This window comes from Salmo salar, chromosome 23, assembly GCF_965601325.2.
Source record: "Salmo salar chromosome 23, fSalSal1, whole genome shotgun sequence".
Classification (NCBI taxonomy): domain Eukaryota; kingdom Metazoa; phylum Chordata; class Actinopteri; order Salmoniformes; family Salmonidae; genus Salmo; species Salmo salar.
Genome location: NC_138313.1, coordinates 17,085,001 through 17,105,000, shown reverse-complemented (window position 1 = coordinate 17,105,000; position 20,000 = coordinate 17,085,001). Strand labels below are relative to the sequence as shown.

General features: G+C 46.8%; 1 protein-coding gene across 5 annotated transcripts in view; it reads left to right on the top strand.

The window, feature by feature from the left end:
- Positions 1-20,000, top strand: part of szt2 (SZT2 subunit of KICSTOR complex) — a 123,559-nt gene that overhangs the window by 81,462 nt on the left and 22,097 nt on the right. For 4 of the 5 annotated variants that reach the window (XM_082967934.1, XM_082967936.1, XM_082967933.1 and 1 more), the window contains 17 exons: positions 273-446; positions 1,526-1,723; positions 2,208-2,446; positions 2,747-2,910; positions 3,877-3,974; positions 4,277-4,409; positions 4,606-4,733; positions 5,714-5,761; positions 9,269-9,390; positions 9,560-9,742; positions 12,500-12,767; positions 13,417-13,496; positions 16,315-16,437; positions 16,690-16,892; positions 17,481-17,574; positions 17,766-17,846; positions 18,159-18,233. In XM_082967934.1, coding sequence (XP_082824060.1) covers positions 273-446; positions 1,526-1,723; positions 2,208-2,446; positions 2,747-2,910; positions 3,877-3,974; positions 4,277-4,409; positions 4,606-4,733; positions 5,714-5,761; positions 9,269-9,390; positions 9,560-9,742; positions 12,500-12,767; positions 13,417-13,496; positions 16,315-16,437; positions 16,690-16,892; positions 17,481-17,574; positions 17,766-17,846; positions 18,159-18,233 — 2,411 coding nt within the window. The remainder of the gene's footprint in view (positions 1-272; positions 447-1,525; positions 1,724-2,207; positions 2,447-2,746; positions 2,911-3,876; positions 3,975-4,276; positions 4,410-4,605; positions 4,734-5,713; positions 5,762-9,268; positions 9,391-9,559; positions 9,743-12,499; positions 12,768-13,416; positions 13,497-16,314; positions 16,438-16,689; positions 16,893-17,480; positions 17,575-17,765; positions 17,847-18,158; positions 18,234-20,000) is intronic. The other variant, XM_082967935.1, reaches the window with a different exon arrangement.

Sequence of the window (20,000 nt, the reverse complement as noted above, 5' to 3'; positions counted from 1 at the left end):
CGAATCGATGGTGAGTCTCTGTAGTTTATAATGGCCCACAAAGTTGTTGTTTATTGCATTCAAACTGCACTTCATTTCACTTGAAAAATATGTTTAGCGTTTAGATATGAACAACATGCACAATAATCAAAGGTTAATGTTAATAAAGTACAAAAAACACTATCCGGCTCAAAGGACCATTAAAAAGATCACCACCTTTATTCATCCTCTAATTAGTCTATCAGTGTAACTCTGGGTCACCCTGTCCTCCACATTTCACCTGTTCCCTTCAGGTATCGCCTGTATCGCCCTGTCGTTCGTTGATGCTCAAGGCTGCCCCTTGCAGGTTCCAGCCCAGTACTGCACCACACCACCCAGAGGGGATGCATCCACCATCCTCCTACAGCCAGACCAGTTTGACACCCTGACCACTGTCATCAAGGTGGACTCCAAAAACCTCAGCTCAGGTAAAGCCTGGCAGGGTTTCTTTTAGAGATCGGTGTCCTGTTTATTAGGGCACATGGTAGCCCTTTTTGGCATCGGAAAACAAAAACGAATCATTCTTATTGGACAGGTTCAGATAGTACCCCTCCATTTAGCGCGTGATGAACATGACAAAGCCTGAGTAGCCAGGACAACCGTTGGCGGAGTTGTTGCTGTGTCTTTTCCTTCTCAACGTGTGTCATGAAATATGTTTTCTATTATGTGCTGCATTGTCTATTTGTGTTATGTGATTGACTAATATATATCATTTTTTTGCACTGGGGAAGTATTTGAGAATTGTAAAATTCTACAGTACCATTTCACAAGATAGATTCATTTATAAACAGAGCAATAAGTCATACATAGTGGTCTCACTCTGGATTTAAATGCCGAGTCACCTTGAGTAGGACTGCTAAAGTTGCTTGCATAACGATGGTCATTGCATAATTTTTATTCTCTCTTTGTTAGATACGGGGATTGTATTTGTCAATGTGACATTGAGTTAAATTGAATAAAATTAGGATAAACTTTTTATGTTTTTGTTTAAAAAATAAATAATAATCCAAAACCTCATCCAAATAATGACATGCATAAAAACATATATATATATATTATTCGCATATAGCTAACATCTTTATTTGGCAAATATGATTTATGCTTCCTAGTTTGTTTGAGAAAATGCAATTAGTTTCGAAGACTAAAAATAACCTCCTCTCATGTGGTAATCTACTGTGTTGCCATGTGTTTGTGTAAGATTATTAATTAGAAGCCTACTACCTGAGCTGCTTAAACTCGGCTGGGCTCTGCTCTACTGAGCTGTCTATAACACCATCATTAATCAGGTGTGCTCTGCACTAGCCTGATCACAGATGTGTGTGTGCTGTATAGCCAACTCCTATGCTCATGGTCACAATGTGATCATTGCCAAGACAGCACAAACAGAATTGGGACCAGGCTAGTTCAATGACTGCACAAACAGACCTGGGACCAGGCTACAGTAGTTCTGCTCATGCTCAGTGCAATTCTCATTAGTCATGAATCTGCCCTTCCTTCTTCCTGACAGGGTCAGAGATGAGGGTGCGTTTTGACATCTGGGAGCAAGGTAACGTCTCCCCCCTCCAGCTGACTGACAAGCTGCGAGGGGCCCTGCGCCACGCCCTCTGTGACGTCATCATGGAACTCCGGGTCCTGCCCAATCCCCTGTGTCTGGAGACATTCTGCACTACACCGGGGAGAGGGCAGAGAGGGGACTCCACTAACGGTGAGGAACTAGAACTACCTTTACAGTACCTGCTTGGTAAAGCTGGGACAATCAACAGAAAAAGGATCGACACCGACCACACCTATCACTTATCACAGGCATTTTGCTGATGTCATTCATTTGCAATAACTAGCCTCTAGAGAAGTGTGAAGTTTGAAATGAAAGTTTTGCTAATATGGGTGGTTGTTAATATGGACAATTGATGGCTACAACCATCAAACTATCAGTAGTAGTTTAAAGGGTAAGAAGCAAAAATGATGTAGGTTGTTATAAACGTGTAATTCTATTTATCGTTATTGCATCAATTCAGGCAATTTATCGCAATACAGATTTTTGTCCATATCGCCCAGCTCTACTGCTTAGTACCTATTGTTTCCTTTGGCCCGCACAACGAAAACAAATGCTTTATTGGTGTTCTTGGAAAGTAAATTCAGTCTAATGTTATCAGGTTCATCCCTTGTCTATCTCCACATCTTTTCCATAGGTCTTTTAAGTTCTCCTCCATTGGAAGCAAAGGAGGGGAATGAACTGGAGGTTAGGGAAGTGAAGGAATTTAAGGACAGCTTCCAACCTCGTAGTGGCTCTAGGAGGGTTAAGAACAGCCCCTCCCCTATCACCCTGATTCCTGCCCCCCTTGGGACCACCCCCAACACCGGACCAAGCACCCCTGAGTCCACTACACCCACCGGCAAGACCACTCGCCGAAGCTTCTGGGAAATACTGGTGAGTGAAGTTCTCTTTCATTGGTTTTGTGATGTGTTGTAAGAGAGGATTTTGTCCAAAATGGCACCCTATTCCCTAATGCAATACTTGTCTATTTCTGCTAGAGTGGCCAAAAATAGTTTACTTGATAGGGAATAGAGTGCCATTTCAGAATCTTTCATAAAACATTTCTGTGTGTCTCATCTGAGTTTAGTTCTGTCAGTGCAACATCCATCCGAGATCAACATCATATCTATATTTGGATTATGAACCACCATGTTGCTGTTTTACTCAGTGAGGAAATGATTATCCTCCCTACAGAGCAAGCCAGACTCATCTGAGCTGGGGAGCCCTAAGACAACAGACGACATCGTGCAGGAGAAGGGAGAGGAGGGTCGGACACGCAGGAGACACAAGACGGAGAATGTGAAGCAGCAGTGGAGCCAGGAGAAGGCCATGGCTGTAGAACTGGAGCAGGCCCAGAGGTTAGAAGATACACAGGCTGGATTTAGATCTGGGTTCAAATAGTATTGGTTTTCTTCCAAATGCTTTTTTTTTTTTCTCCTTTCTGTTTTTACAAATGGTCAGAGTTAGAACTATTTCATTGGTTTGGTTGTGACAGGCAAACTCAATCAGGTACTTTTTTGTCAAAGAGAAAGAGAAAATACCACTTGAATCCAGGTCTGGTCTCCGCTGTTTAATGTGGCCGGATTCAATATCTCATTGAGCTACACTCACCGGACAGTTTATTAAGTACACCCATCTAGTACCGGGTCGGGCCCCCCTGTGCCTCCAGAACAGCCAGAATTATTCGGGGCATTCTACAAAGTGTCGGAAACGTTCCACAGGGATGTTGGTCCATGCTGACGCGATGGCATCATGCAGTTGCTGCAGATTGGAAGGCGGTACATTCATGCTGCCAACAACCCATTCCATCTCATCCCAAAGATGATCTATTGGGTAGAGGTCTGGGGACTGTGCAGGTAAACTGCAGGTGAACAAGTAAACTGAACTCACCGTACCTAATAAACTGGTCGGTGAGTGTATGGAGAAAGGCAGGATCCATGATTGGCTGAGATAATGGAGAGGGATAAAAAATAGACTACTTTCTGGAGGACAATGCCATGCTGACTTGTGCGTTTACGTGTTCATTCTTAAAGAGAGGGTGTGGTGTGACTGATGCTGAATAGGTGTAAACGAAGAAGAGCTCTTTAGAAAGTGTGAAAATCATTCAAGGGCATTTTTTGTAATCCTACTTGTCTCCAAAGGATACGTTTATACGATAAAAAAATGTAATAAAAAAACATCACTTTCCCATGTTTCCCTCAACTGCAGTGTATGATATAGAAGTTTTTTGGGGACATAAGCTCACCGTCCTGAATTCAGTCACAAATGTGGAGTTTCCGTCAGTAGTATTGCACTGTTTAATGGGTGTATGTATTTTCCAACAGGAGACATGTGTCCCAGCTAGAGGAGGGTGACATTGGGACCCTGCACCCTCTATACCAGGTCACCTGTCAGCCCTGGATCACCTTTATGGCTAAACTTGGTGAGTGGCTCCTCTGCCCTCTCCTTTGCCCTCCTCTTTGCACTTCCCTTACCCCTGTCCTTATTTCGGCTGGAGTGGAGAGGAGAGAGAAGACGGGAGGGGGGGTTATAGAAAATATTGGTTGCATCCCAAATTGCACTCTATTCCCTCGGTATAACCTCTCTGGTCAAAGTAGTGCACTATACAGAGACTAGGGACAAAACCATTGTCTCCCATCTATTTTCTGTGAGATTTGAAGGTTAACTCTCATTTTCTCTATTTCTTCTCCTTTTCTCTCTCGTTCTTTCCTCTGGTGTAAACAGGATGCCCGTCGATTCAGCAGTGCACAGCTGAGATTGCCTCCCAGTTTCTGCTCCCACCCATCCTGACAGAGATTGTCAACCTGGTCAGCTCCCTGGCCAGTGACACCGCAGTCAAGGTGTTTGAGAGGACAAGGTGGGTCATTTGAAATGATCACGTGTACATTATTTGAATCGCTTCCAGCTAGTTTGGAAAGAGGCGTAAATCAGGAAAGCATCTATATACACTTTTCTAGGACCATTAACACATTTTTCAAGCGAGTGTTGTACGGATTTTGTTTTGATATGAACTTACTTTATCATGGTTTTGTGTTTTTTGTTTGGTCCCCTAGTTGTCCCCAAGGAGACATGTTTGTTCCCCTGCCTTTGATCCACCACCTCAGCCAACCGCCTACCACCTCTAGAACCTTCATCCTCATTGGACGGAACTTCCACCAATGGCATTGCAGCACAGAGCAAGGTACCTGCATAAGCCAGAGTTTTATTATCCCTGTGCTTTTGAAAGTAGTCACTGTTCACTGTCTGCTTAATCAGGTGTAAAATGACGCCCGAGCAGAGGTCCCCGCATCCGGTTTTCAGCGGAAAAGGAAGCTAGGTTGAATTAACTGTATCCCTGAAAACCGGATGCATCCGGCTCTTAGCAATTCTGCTAAGGGTGCTGTTTGCTTGACCCTTGATTTTTATTGACTTATTAGATTCATGGAGTTAAACATAATCATTGCCTTTTGCTAGTATTTGATGATGATTTTATACTTCAAAGCATGCCTCATTTCCTTATTTAGTTTTGGGAAATAAAAAAATGTGATGAGGTACCTTTTTCTCCTCTAACTTTGGGATTCTGTGGTCAACCATGCTTTACTAACTGACTTTATGGAGGCACCAAATTGAGAAATGAAAAAGTGGAAAATACTACATCAGCATATATTGAGAGATATTATTACGATGCTCAGCCACCCAGCTAGCAGGAACACCATAGCAGAACTGGGCCCAAACCCAAATACTCTATCCTAACCCAACCTGGAACATTTTGCAGCTAATTTACTTCTAAATTACTCATTGCATCAAATCTGTTAGCTAGATTCTCTCACTTCGAAAACAACACTGCAATGGCATGTTACTATTAGCTATTACTAATTATCAACTGTAGATGGGTGTAGAAGACTAAGTGCATGATGAACAAGAAGGCGTTATTTCTAAGCTGACCCTGTCATGACATGCTCTGTCTGCTACTGCGCTTTGGGTTCTCTTCTTTCTCTCCTCTGTCCCTCTCTGACGATCAACGCTGTTACTGTTATTTCTTCTTTCTTTCTTTTGCTAGCATGTCTGTCTGTAGTGTTAGCGGAGTATCTCTGTGTAGCTACTGTAGAACTGTCTGTTGTCAGTGCCTGCACCCTGCCAATATCATGCTGTTTGTTTGTGCTCATCTCCGTTTGCCCACAGAAGACAGTTCAGATGATGAAAACATCCCTGAGATTAGTAGGTTCACACGTAAGTCTCACTCTGCCCCCTCCTCATAGTACCTTCACACGTAAGTCTCACTCTGCCCCTCCTCATAGTACCTTCACACGTAAGTCTCACTCTGCCCCCTCCTCATAGTCCTTCACACGTAAGTCTCACTCTGCTCCCTCCTCATAGTACCTTCACACGTAAGTCTCACTCTGCTCCCTCCTCATAGTACCTTCACACGTAAGTCTCACTCTGCTCCCTCCTCATAGTACCTTCACACGTAAGTCTCACTCTGCTCCCTCCTCATAGTACCTTCACACGTAAGTCTCACTGCCCCCTCCTCATAGTACCTTCACACGTAAGTCTCACTCTGCTCCCTCCTCATAGTACCTTCACACGTAAGTCTCACTCTGCTCCCTCCTCATAGTACCTTCACACGTAAGTCTCACTGCCCCCTCCTCATAGTACCTTCACACGTCAGTCTCACTCTGCCCCCTCCTCATAGTACCTTCACACGTCAGTCTCACTCTGCCCCCTCCTCATAGTATCTTCACACGTCAGTTTCACTCTGCCCCCTCCTCATAGTACCTTCACACGTCAGTCTCACTCTGCCCCCTCCTCATAGTACCTTCACACGTCAGTCTCACTCTGCCCCCTCCTCATAGTATCTTCACACGTCAGTTTCACTCTGCCCCCTCCTCATAGTACCTTCACACGTAAGTCTCACTCTGCCCCCTCCTCATAGTACCTTCACACGTAAGTCTCACTCTGCCCCTCCTCATAGTACCTTCACACGTAAGTCTCACTCTGCCCCCTCCTCATAGTACCTTCACACGTAAGTCTCACTCTGCCCCCTCCTCATAGTACCTTCACACGTAAGTCTCACTCTGCCCCCTCCTCATAGTACCTTCACACGTAAGTCTCACTCTGCCCCCTCCTCATAGTACCTTCACACGTAAGTCTCATTTGCCCCCTCCTCATAGGACCTTCACACGTAAGTCTCACTCTGCCCCTCCTCATAGTACCTTCACACGTAAGTCTCACTCTGCCCCCTCCTCATAGTACCTTCACACGTAAGTCTCACTGCCCCCTCCTCATAGTACCTTCACACGTAAGTCTTACTCTGCCCCTCTCATAGTACCTTCACACGTAAGTCTCACTGCCCCCTCCTCATAGTACCTTCACACGTAAGTCTCACTCTGCCCCCTCCTCATAGTACCTTCACACGTAAGTCTCACTCTGCCCCCTCCTCATAGTACCTTCACACGTAAGTCTCACTGCCCCCTCCTCATAGTACCTTCACACGTAAGTCTCACTCTGCCCCCTCCTCATAGTACCTTCACACGTAAGTCTCACTCTGCCCCCTCCTCATAGTACCTTCACACGTAAGTCTCACTCTGCTCCCTCCTCATAGTACCTTCACACGTAAGTCTCACTCTGCTCCCTCCTCATAGTACCTTCACACGTAAGTCTCACTCTGCTCCCTCCTCATAGTACCTTCACACGTAAGTCTCACTGCCCCCTCCTCATAGTACCTTCACACGTAAGTCTCACTCTGCTCCCTCCTCATAGTACCTTCACACGTAAGTCTCACTCTGCTCCCTCCTCATAGTACCTTCACACGTAAGTCTCACTGCCCCCTCCTCATAGTACCTTCACACGTCAGTCTCACTCTGCCCCCTCCTCATAGTACCTTCACACGTCAGTCTCACTCTGCCCCCTCCTCATAGTATCTTCACACGTCAGTTTCACTCTGCCCCCTCCTCATAGTACCTTCACACGTCAGTCTCACTCTGCCCCCTCCTCATAGTACCTTCACACGTCAGTCTCACTCTGCCCCCTCCTCATAGTACCTTCACACGTAAGTCTCACTCTGCCCCCTCCTCATAGTACCTTCACACGTAAGTCTCACTCTGCCCCCTCCTCATAGTACCTTCACACGTAAGTCTCACTCTGCCCCTCCTCATAGTACCTTCACACGTAAGTCTCACTCTGCCCCCTCCTCATAGTACCTTCACACGTAAGTCTCACTGCCCCCTCCTCATAGTACCTTCACACGTAAGTCTTACTCTGCCCCTCCTCATAGTACCTTCACACGTAAGTCTCACTGCCCCCTCCTCATAGTACCTTCACACGTAAGTCTTACTGCCCCCTCCTCATAGTACCTTCACACGTAAGTCTCACTCTGCTCCCTCCTCATAGTACCTTCACACGTAAGTCTCACTCTGCCCCCTCCTTATAGTACCTTCACACGTAAGTCTCACTGCCCCCTCCTCATAGTACCTTCACACGTAAGTCTCACTCTGCCCCCTCCTCATAGTACCTTCACACGTAAGTCTCACTGCCCCCTCCTCATAATACCTTCACACGTAAGTCTTACTGCCCCCTCCTCATAGTACTACTGCCACCTCCTCTTCCCCCTAGGTTCACACGTAAGTTTACCCCCAGCCAGCCCCAACCAAGCAACGCTGGCTCTGGGCTATTCTGGTTTTATGTATATGTTTTAAATTCATATAGAATTTTCTAAGACATTATTAGTGGTTCTGTTTACCCATTTAAGCCTCAAAGAATGTGTCCAAAAAAAGAACGGTAAAAAAAAAAACAGGATTTGTACCGAATGCTTCACTGAATGCATGGTGTGAGCTGTTGATCATTTAATCATGTTGCTTATGTAGCTTCATACGGATGACCTTATACCTGTGGAATATGAAGAGTTCACACAGTTTCTTCTGTCTCGTCTCCCTCCAAACTTGTATATTTCAATTCCAAATGTCAACTCAAATCTCACAATTTCTACTCTCATAAAGGGCTACAATTTCTCTTCAAGCTTAACTCTCTGGCCGTCTGGCAAAATAATAGTCAATTTCTTAGAAAATAAATGTTTTTTTCCCCTTCTTCTCTGCCTGCTCTAACGGCAGCAGCGGAGTAGGCCCTTGCATGCCTCTCAAAGAATGGATCTGTGAATAATTGTATGCAACTGGCCCTGGGGGGCTTAGAAAACCTTGCTGAGATGTTCTCTGTCTGATAGGATGTAATGAGAACCGTTTATTATTTCATCTTAATAGCACCGTGTTCAGAAATCACTTTCCCACCATAGGGTGACTTACTGTCCGTTTAGTCATATACTTGATGGTCAGATGGTAATATACTTGATGGTAATCATATACTTGATGATCATAAGAGATGCAAGATTCTCAGTCTGTGACATTATTAAGGTCCCCTTGTTAAATTGATTGTCAGCCTGAGTCCATTCTACCGTACCGTCCTTATCTTAGAGACTGCGCTAGAGTCTGGTTCAGCTCCAGTTCTCTCCTGTCTGTCCTCTGTCTGCTGTGTCAGGTCGGGGTCGATTCCATTACAATTCAGTCAATCCAGGAACTAAAATTCCAATTCCAATGCGTCTCATTGCTTGTCAATAAAGACAAAATGGAATTGGAATTTCAGTTTACTTTCGGTATTGACTGAAATAATTGGTATTGACCCCAAACCTGGTCTGCATCCTTCCCCTGCGTCCCGCTCTCACTGTCTTCTCTCTCCCCATGGGTCCAGCTCATAAGGGCTTCCAGCGCTTCGAGGCCTTGGAGCAGTCTGATTGTTTCAGCCCAGGGCAGGCCTCGAGGGGCGTGGCCCCAAGACAGAGGTTCCTCCTCATACACATCCTGGATAAGAAGGTGAGGAGAGGAGGAGGTGGGGGAGTGAGTTGTTGGTGGGTGGGGGTATGTATGCACAATTTGGCCCATTTATATTTCCACCCGTAGGCTATGTGAAGTGGGCTGATCTCAATCTCAATCTCAGTGTTGATTTATGTCTCTCTCCATCTCCCGCCCTCTCCCTCGTCAGGTGACCCTGTACACCTATAACTGGTCGGTGGACCTTGGTGTGTCTCTGAACCGGGGACTGGTCAGGCTGGTCCAGTGGCAGAACGCCAGGTCCCACGTTATCCACTGTCTCCTCAACCAGAAGATGGGCCTCTTCCACCACTACTGCTTCTCAGACACACCGGCCCACGAAGACCTCAAACAGGTAAACCGTTTCTCAGAATCAGAATCACCTTCACTCGCAGAGTACATTTACATGTACCACGAATTTGACCTGGTGAAGTGGTGCTGACGTCACTTTACGACACTGTCAATCTCACACGGAGCCATCATACTTCCAGTAACCACAGTCGAACACTCATACACACGCCAACGCTATCACTGAGGTACCGTATCTAAATCAGACACACCTGCCCACCAAGACCTGATCAGGTAAACGCTCATATCTCACGCACGGCACAGCCATCTGCTTGAATTCGTCACGGTCTTCCACGGCCTACGGCCTATAAGTACGGCCTATAAGTATTCCACGGCCTATAAGTATTAAACATATGCCCACACACCATATACAGATGGTGCGATGTTAGGATTGGAAACAATGTCCTGGTGGTTTAAATGGGGGTTCAGTCAGGTGGAATCAGTCTGTTGGTTAGTGTGACGGCAGTGTCTGGTGGTACAGCAAGGTACACACAGCTGTCAACTCCTGAGGGTGGGACTGAGATTCATTTCACACTAGCAGGTACTGTACACACACACACACATACACACACACACATACACACACACACACACAGAGAGACACACTGCCCTCTTTCACTCTAGTGGGTAGGCTACCTGCTCATTGCCTTTCTTTGATGTCCCCCTCCCACTCTCTCATCTGCTTTCTTGCTTCTCTTCTTAGCAAAAGCTGGGAGGCGGGGGTCTTGTCACTAAATCCCCTCCCACGTCGCTTTTCCCATCAGAGTTTTAAACGGCAGCAGTTTTAATATTCCTATTGCGCTTGTTTTGATCGGAGCTCTATTGGGCCCTGGTCAAGAGTAGAGCACTAGATGGGATGGGGGGGGGGGGAATAAAGCGCCATTTGGGACACGCCCCGTTTGGTGTACTTAGTAGATTCTCCTTGGTCTTTAATACGGAGCATCAACATGACCTAGTTTTCTCCCCTCTGATCATCCCTCCCTCTTCCTCCCTACCTTGGTATGACATGTCACCACCGAGGCCTCCCTTCCTCATTCCTTCTGTTCCTCTTTTTCTTCTCCTTTTCAGTCAACATCCCCGTCAGCGTCCTTGTATCTCTCACTCTTTTTGATATGCGCAAGGAGAGGAGCAGAGAGAATGGATGTGTGCTAATTCTCACCCTATTCCCCTTGTAGTGCACTGCTTTTGACCAGGGCCCACAGTGCTCTGTAGGGAATGGGATGCCATTTGGGACCACAGCGAAGAGAATCACTCAGTTCTCTGACTTCACAGTCCCGTGTTTTTAGTTCCGTAGCTCTGGGGTCAAAAACAAAGAATGCCTATCATTTCTGAGCAGTCTGCACGAGTGCCGATACACAGGAGACGGAAGAAAGGCGAGACGTATTTTTAGGCCTTTGAGATGATTTTGCAAAAAAATAACATTCTGTATTTAATCTGTCATAGAAACGGTTTTGCTCTGCCGCTTTTCTTTTTTACTGGGAACATAAGAGGATACACACATTGCATTTTGTTTTACAACACTTTTTTTGGGGGGGGGGGGGGGGGGGGGGATCATATGAGAGAAACATCCTTCTAACATTTTGCCACCGCGCAACAACCAATTGGAGTGCAAAAATGTCAAATTAAAAGAAAAGAAAATCTCCCAAACTTTCTCCTGTTTCTCCCTCGATGCCCTCACTCTTAATCGCCTCTCCACTAACGAATGCTGACAGAAGGCAGAATCAGAGCGACGGAAAATTTGCCCCCGCAGACTGTCATCTGTCACTGTCCTGATGAGGAGCACAGTGGGCACCAGTGCCCAGTTCAACCCCCCCCCCCCCCCCCCCCTTGCCCTGCGGGCACAAGACAGACACTGGACAGAGGGTTCTGCCACCCTGGGGCATCTGGGCCCTCCCCTTCCTCCTCTTCCTCGTCCGTTGCCTTGGTCCTGCCCTGCAGCCGTTAAGCTGCTCCGTTGAGCTAACTTGCTCAAAAGTTCCCCTGAGCAGAGGGGGGAGAGGGGATGCGCACATATTAGCTGTGCAGTGACAGTCAGGACATGCTGTCCATGAGTCTCTGTGCCATCTCTAGAGCTTCACCAATCCCTGCCACAGTTTTGAGTCAAGGGCTCTGTCCTAGTTATGCTAGGCCTTTCAACTAGTTCATGGTTTCAGCCGTACCAGAGTTGGTCTGTACATTTTGATGTTTATGAACAGATACTCTACTCTATAAAGGGACAGGATACCTTTTTAGGTTTATCTAAAATGTGTGTTTACTACTTGTGTCCTGGTAGTTTGTTTATTACACAGTGGAATATGGAGTTGGAATTCCAATTTGTCAGATACGAGTTGCATTTTTGTTGTTGTTGATAACAACCCATGGTTCAGGCTTGTTTCAGGCACAGCGTTCATGTGTATTTAATAACATAATCATTGTCATGGCCTGTTCATATACCAGAAAGTTACTTGTTCAATAACTTGGAGAACGGCTCACAGCTTCTACACCCCCCTCGCACTCACTCCATCGCTCTCATTCTGCCTCTCATCTTCTTCTTTCTCTCTCTCCATCTCTCTCGCTCCCCCTCTATTCTCCTTATTTTGCTCTATTTCTCTGTCCCTCCTGCGATTCATTTCTCTCGCTCCCTCCCACCTTCTACTTTCTCTCTCTTCCTCGCCATCTCTGTCCATCTACTTTCTCTCTCCCCTTTATCTCTCTTGCTCCCCCTCTCATCATCTCCCGCTTCCTCTCTCTCTCTCGCTCTGACTCATCTTCTTCTTCTCTCCAGGAGCCCAACCCGTTCCTGAACCCAACCTTGGAGGCAGATGCCCTGCTGAGGAGCCCAGTGCCCCCCGTACCCAGCAAGGACCAGGGCAGGCTGGCTAGCTCCGTCCGCTCCCTGGCCCCCCTCCACTTCCCCTCAGAGCTGGTGCCCTTTGACGAAGCCCTCCGGGACATCGGGATGGGCCGCCCCCTGGCCAGCGCTCAGGACGGGGCCGACGTGGTGGCTCGGCACGGGGCCCAGCTACTAGAAGTCAAGGCTGCAGAGAGGAGAGGTCAGTCAGATATGGGCCCAATGATGTGTAAAAACACTGTATATGTTCTAGGATAATGTAAGGGTTCTATTTAAGCTTTAATGGACAGAGGTCAGATATGGTCACTCCGCTCCTCACCCACCTTCGCCATATAACTAATACATACTGTGCTATCTACTTTCCTACAGTTTAACTAATGCAGTATTACTTAGGTTGAGAATGAAGTGGATTTTTAAAGCATTTTTTTTTTATAACACAACCAATGTTTGCGTGTCGTAAAAGGTTTAATGGGGGGGCTTAGAGTACAGGATGCTCTAGTTATGTTTGTTTGATGCAATGTGAGCCACACCAGTCCATCCAGCGGCCAGGCAGACAGGAGCAAAGATGAAGTAGATAGCTAGGCTGATTGAGGAGATGGCGATAGTTAGTTCTTGGCCCTAACAGAGACAGGCAGAAGACTTTTAGCTCTGAGGGATGGCTACATGACCCTGGGAACTGTAAGGCTGCCCTATTGCCTATAGTAATGGCACCCTATTCCCCTTTATAGTGCACTACATTTGACCAGAGCCCTATGGGTAGTGCACTAAAGGGAATAGGGTGCCATTCTGGACCCGCCACGGGGCTGTGTGACCAAAGAGTGTTTTGTGTGGATTTATCTCCACGTTGACAGAGATGGAGAAGCAGATGAAGATTGAGAACCTGTTTGTGACTTGGCAGCAGAGGTCAGCTCAGTCCAACATGCCCATCTCTGTAAGTACCTATCTACCGCAACCATTTTACGTCACATTTGACACTTGAGTCGTTTAGCAGACGCTCTTATCCAGAGTTACTTATAGTGGTGAGGGTGTACATTTTCATACATTTTTCTTACTCATGTCTCGTGGGAGTCGGAACACACAACCCTGGCGTCGCAAGCGCCACGCTTTACCAACTGAGCCTCCATTTTAGCCATTTCCCTCCCCATGAAACGCCAATGGACACAAACACGCACACATAGCACAGTAAACGACTCTGCCTGACAATTGACGCTAGCTACACTATATATACAAAAGTACGTGGACACCCCTTCAAATTAGTGGATTCTGCTACTTCAGCAACACCCGTTGCTGACAGGTGTGTACAATCGAGCACACAGCCATGCAATCTCCATAGAGAAACATTGACAGTAGAATGGTCTTACTGAAGAGCTCAGTGACTTTCAGCGTGTCACCGTCATACGATACCACCTTTCCAACAAGTCAGTTTGTTAAATTTCTGCCCTGCTAGAGCTCCCCCGGGTCAACTGTAAGTGCTGTTATTGTGAAGTGGAAATGTCCCTCATACTCTCGGTCATGTAGTGTATCTTGCAAATGCATTGAGTTCACGCGTGCTGACAGATATCGCACACAGCGACCCTCATCCAAATCTCAGCAAATGGCCTTTCTCCATCTCAAATTTGCATGTGGGCGCAAATGGTTGTCTGAACTTTTTTTCTGCACTGTAGCTAATTGATGTATATTTAACTATTGCCATGTTTTAGTATTCTGTGAATTTGGCACGGAGAAATAAATCAGAGATTATTTTTTTAAGTAGTCCCCATTTTCAAAGTTTGCCAGCTGGAGCATTTGAGCAGCTCTTAACGAGAGACGGTAACTCTTAAGTTGATATTCTAGCAGGCATTGTGGGACAGTAGACTTCATATTATTGTAGGTATCCTGGGACTCACGAGCACAAGCCCACCAGTGCTTTCATCAGAGGCACTGCAAGATCTTGACAGGCAGCTAGGGCTGTCACAATAATCATATAATCACGACAGTTATGGACAATAACCTGTAACAAAAATAAGGTGTGATAATCGTCTTCATGCATTCATTTTAGGGGAAGGGGGGGATTTAGCTTTATATTCAATTAGATAGACTTACATTTTTGACATGAATAGGGTCAAGTTTTAAGAGCAGAAGAGCACGGTTAGGAAGAGAGGTTTAGTTGAGACAGGGGTGTCACCAAAGCTGTGTTGTGTTCAGTAGGTAAATCGCAGCGAATTTTCGAAGACGCATTACAATTATGACAATGCCGTGATCGTTTGCGTGACAACTAATCGTTACCCAAAATTATGTCATGGTCACAGACCGCACATCTCTGGAACACACCGGCGCAGCGTACAGTATCAATGGGGGGGAAAAAATCAAGTGTGTTTTGACATTCGTTCATGTTTTTGAAACACTCATTTCACAAAACTGCAATGTGGTGCGGGTGTTTCCCCCAGCTACCTTCATCATAAAAGGAAGATGGATGAAAACAACAGTCTAAATAACTGCTGGTTACAGTATAAACAGTAACACAAAAAGACACCAACAGTAGTCAGTCCCAATTAGACTCTTGTCTATTGAGCTGGTGCCTGATGATGACATTGTCTGTGTTCCCTGTGTACGCTCCTACTCCCTCTCAGTAAGTTACCCCTCACCAGAGCAGGCTCATCCATTACTGCCCAGTCAGATGGCTGGCTGGCTGGCTGCCTGACTTGGTCCATCCACAGTGGGGGACCCATCTCCCTTCACTGGCCCCTTAGGTCTCCTCAGATCTGCCTGCCGGGCCCGCCCGTGGATTCCCGACTCTATCACTGACATGATGGATTAGATATGAGAGGAGATCACATCAGCTCAACAGACGGTGTTGTCTTCTGTCTGTCTGTCTCCCCTCCCCTCCTGTATCACACACACGTGTGTGAGACTGTCTTCCTGTCTCCTTCCTGATACCTGCTCAGACCAGACTACAATAGAGCTCCCAGAATGCCTTGGGGCAGGGTTAATGGCCCTGTTTATTTGGTCCGTTGCTGACGCACGCAGGACAGGAGGGACTTTTACTAAAGACAATGGAGGAGCTTGAGCGTGCGCGCACACACACACACACACACACACACACACACACACACACACACACACACACAGTCCTATCTTCATCTCCATCTTCAGGCTGCACAGGGAAGATAGTTGTGTCAATGAGAGTGATTTATAAGAAGGCAACAGATGAATTACTGGATAAGATGACCCATAATGTTTAACCAGTCAGATTCCTCTGTACTACGCCCATTAGCTGCGTTGTCGGCGTAACGTTTAGTAGACTGTTTTGATTGTGTCATTAGAAAAACCCGGACGTTGATCTCAGTGGTTGTGACGGTGGGTAGGTGGCTATGTGTCTATTGTAAAAATTAAAAAATACATGTATTTAACCTTTATTTAACTATGCAAGTCAGTTAAGAACACATTCTTATTTACAATGCTGGCCTTACCCACGGGCCAAACCCTCGTTTGACTCGGATGCCGCTGAGCCAATTGTGCGCCGCCCTATGGGACTCCCGATCACGGCCGGTTGTGATAACGGCCTGGGATTGAACCCGGTTCTGTAGTGACGCCTCTAGCACTGCGATGCAGTGCCTTAGACCACTGCGCCACTCAGGATCTGTCGTGTGTCTGCGCGTGCATGCGTGTGTGTATTAACATTCTGGGGCTTTTGGTGTGTGTATATATACTAGGAAGAATTCACATCCGACTCGAAGGACCACAAAGAGATGTTTCCTTACTTTCCACAGGTGGTGGACTTGGACACTCTGAAGCAGTCGTCCAGGCTAGTGCACTACTGCGCCACCCCTCTGCTCTTTGACCCCGTGTTCAGGAAGCAGATCCAAGAAGAGCAGATTGTCCAACAGGTCAAGGTACAGCAACCATGGCTGCTTTCCCTTGGGGCTCCAACACACAATCTCCTCATATGGTTTTTCACTTCTTTCTTACTTTTGAAAGATGCCCTTTAAATATAAAATCTTGGAAACCATCCCAAACTTGGAGAATTTCTGAGAACAGGGGGGGAACAAGCAGCAATCATTCAACAACCTTTCAACCAGAAACCTCTGAAATCCTTCAACCAGAAACCTAGATTTTCATTCCCCCTCTCTTCTCCCCCTCTTCAGAAGCGCCACTGCTCCAGTGACTCCACGGCGTCTGGCAGGGACCGTAGCTACAGTACGGACTCAGCTGATATGCTGCCTAGCCGGCTGAGAGAGGAGCCCTGGCTGCAGGACATCTCTAACACCTTCCTACAGCAATATGTCCAGTACCTTCAGAGCATGGGCTTCATCCTGGTCCAGGTCCGGCCACAGTCCCCCGCACGCAGGTACGTCTTGTCTTAGTGGGAGCCCAGTGGTCCTCAAATCGCTACACACTTATAATTTTTCAGCACCATACTAGCTCAAGTTTCAAGTTTATTTACCATGTGTAATGAATACATTGGATATCTAACTCACCCGATCTCTCACAATAAAAAAACACAATTGAAAACGCAATAAAACTCAGTGCAAATGTCCTCTTTCTCGGAATTTCCCTCCCATGATCCTCACTGTGACAGTGAGCCGAACTGTGAGCAGTGTTCATTCATCCATTAGTCATCAGATGTGTTGTGATCACATCCTAGCCCCCAATAGCCACATCCCTCTGGCCACAGATGTGATAGAACTGTAGCAGCCACTGGGCAGATGCTGTTTCTGCTTCTCTCGGTCTCTGTCATCCTCTGGCCCATGACTGTGTGATTCACTCTTTTGTGTTGCCAGTCTCTGAGTCCCCCTGCTTAAAGGAGCATGCACACACATGTACACACACACACACACACACACACACACACACACACACACACACACACACTCTCGTTGGTCTCTCCAGCCTCACCCCTAACCTTGCTTGTCTCTCCCTCTGCTCCTCCCTGCAGCATCGCCAGGGCCCGGGCAGCCATGCTCAGCTCACTCTCGTCAGAGAGGCAGTCCTTCTCCTATAACAAGGCCAGGAGTGAGGACAGCCCAAAGGTAAGTAGTGTTGATGCAAGAGATGAGGCTATTCACACACACTTTTTCTGACTGAAAGGCATACTGGGATATATTGACTCTGACTCTCTATCTCACTCACTCACTCACTCACTCACACACACGCACACACGCAAAATTCCCTCCATCATCACCCTCATCAACTCTTAAGTTACTGTTTTATTTCTCTGCAGAGCACAGGGTCAGGCACCACCGCGTACCACCTCCAGAGGGCGCTCCCAGGGGGCATCGTACTGATGGAGCTGGCCTTCCAGGTGAGACTGTTGCCTACAGACCTCCTGCACACCTCTCTATATATTAAACCTCCACCTCTCTCTCTCTCTCTCTCCCTCCCGCTTTCTCTTTCTCTCTGCCTCTAGCCCTTTCTCTGTCACTCCATATTACACCCCCCCCTCACAGTGTCAGGAGATGAGTTTAGAACCGTTGTCGTCATTGTAACCACACCACACAATATGCACTTTAAAATCTCTCTCTCCTCCTTCTCCCCTTGCCTTCTCCCTCTATAATTGTCTGGTCTTTCTCTGTCTCTCTCCCGCACTCTCTCCCGCTCTCTCTCTTTCTCTCAGGGTTGTTACTTCTGTGTGAAGCAGTATGCTCTGGAGTGTTCCCGCATCCCCATGGGACAGACCGTCAACTCTCAGGTAACATCATGACGGCGTCTCTTATCGCTGGTGCTGTGAGTTAGACCACAGAGCCATGGCCAAATTAACCAGACCAAAGCCTCTTCTAGGTACGCCTGTGGCTGGGTAAAGAGGGATGAATAGAGAGGGAGGGAGTGAGAGATGAGATCTTGTCAACAGCTTGATTCCACGTCTCTGGAATCATCGTCACGACTTTATCACCCCCCCCCTGGCTTTTAGGGGTTTAATGGTACACATATTAGGCCTATAGTCTACGCCTGCGCTGTGTAGTACGCCTGCCTCTTGAAACAAACTCATCTTTAATTGCCGCATTTCAAACTGTCTTTTTGTGAGGGGCAACCGGGAACTAGTTCTGTACGATGGCGAGTGGTGGGGGGGGAATCCAGAACTGGAGGATCCTCCATCACTGTTTCAATCTTCAGTTTGGCCACATTTTGGCTTCCCAGTAGATCACGACGGGCGATGGACAGAGAGCTGTGGAATAAACGTTAACAGTGTGTCGCCACGCTCAACGAGAACAGGCTACTGATCTGCAAACACCTCAAATACGTTGACGCGTTTATTCCGACATCACACCGGTATACCAGAGCAAGACGGAAACGCAAAGAAACAACAACACAACGTCGTCTCCCCTCTGCAGCTGATTCTGACTGGGCCAAATCAATTCTAAGTGCGATATTTTTTCGGGCTTTTGTTTATCGCCGCCGATATGCACCCATTCTCGGTGGTTGAGAATAGGGGGTTTCGGCGCCTTGTGAGAATGCCCGAGACACGTGACTAATGTTCTTTTTGCACCCATTTCAGCAAACAGGTATTACACACTCTATATAAGCAAGCCAAAGTCTTCAATGAATTTCACAGTGACAGCCCATCAGATTACCCCGGAGTGGAAGATGTACCTTGCTACAGAACCCCCCCCCCCCCCTTAGTACGCATCTGTCACTGAAGGAAGCAGTGTTGGGGTGCGTTCGTATCCATGTGGGAAGTGGGGATTTACAGCATACGACTGGGAAAAACCCACTTGAACAGCCCTCAAACTGGTAATTACTAGTAGGAAACTCATTTATCATCCTGAGCACCCACTTCTCTATGACAGCATTTTCATCAGTTAAATGCAACTACAAAACATTATTTATAAAAAGCAATGTATTAATGTGTTTTTTACAAGCATGATAGCTGTACTTTTGATTTATTGTTGGCAGTTTGTTGGCCATTAGCCAATCGCCATTTCTCAATGAGTTCAAATCACATGAATGAATCCAACTGGTATTTATGACTTCAGAACGGGTAAATTCCACCTCCCACATGGTTACAAACACAGCATCAGAGTGGATACTTGAGAGGCCCAGCATAACAATCCGTTCACACCAGACAATGCAAGGAACATTGTGAATGCTGAGTGAACATTGTGAATGGCATTACATTTTTCCAGTGTACCAAAACTGAACCGAACCATGACGCAAATCCGCAATACTTACCGGATCGTTGGTTTGGTGAACAGTTACACCCCTCCAGGCTATGGTGTGATTCATGTGAGTCCCTCTTTCCCCCCCCCCTCCCTCCCTCTTTCTCTCTCCCTCTTTCTCACCCTCCCTCCTTCCCTCTCTCAACCCTCCCCCCTCTGTTCCTCCCTTCTTTTATCTATGTCCTAGGACTCACAGTTGACTCTGGTTCACTCTCTCCCTTCTCTCTCTCTCTCTCTCTCTCTCTCTCTCTCTCTCTCTCTCTCTCTCTCTCTCTCTCTCTCTCTCTCTCTCTCTCTCTCTC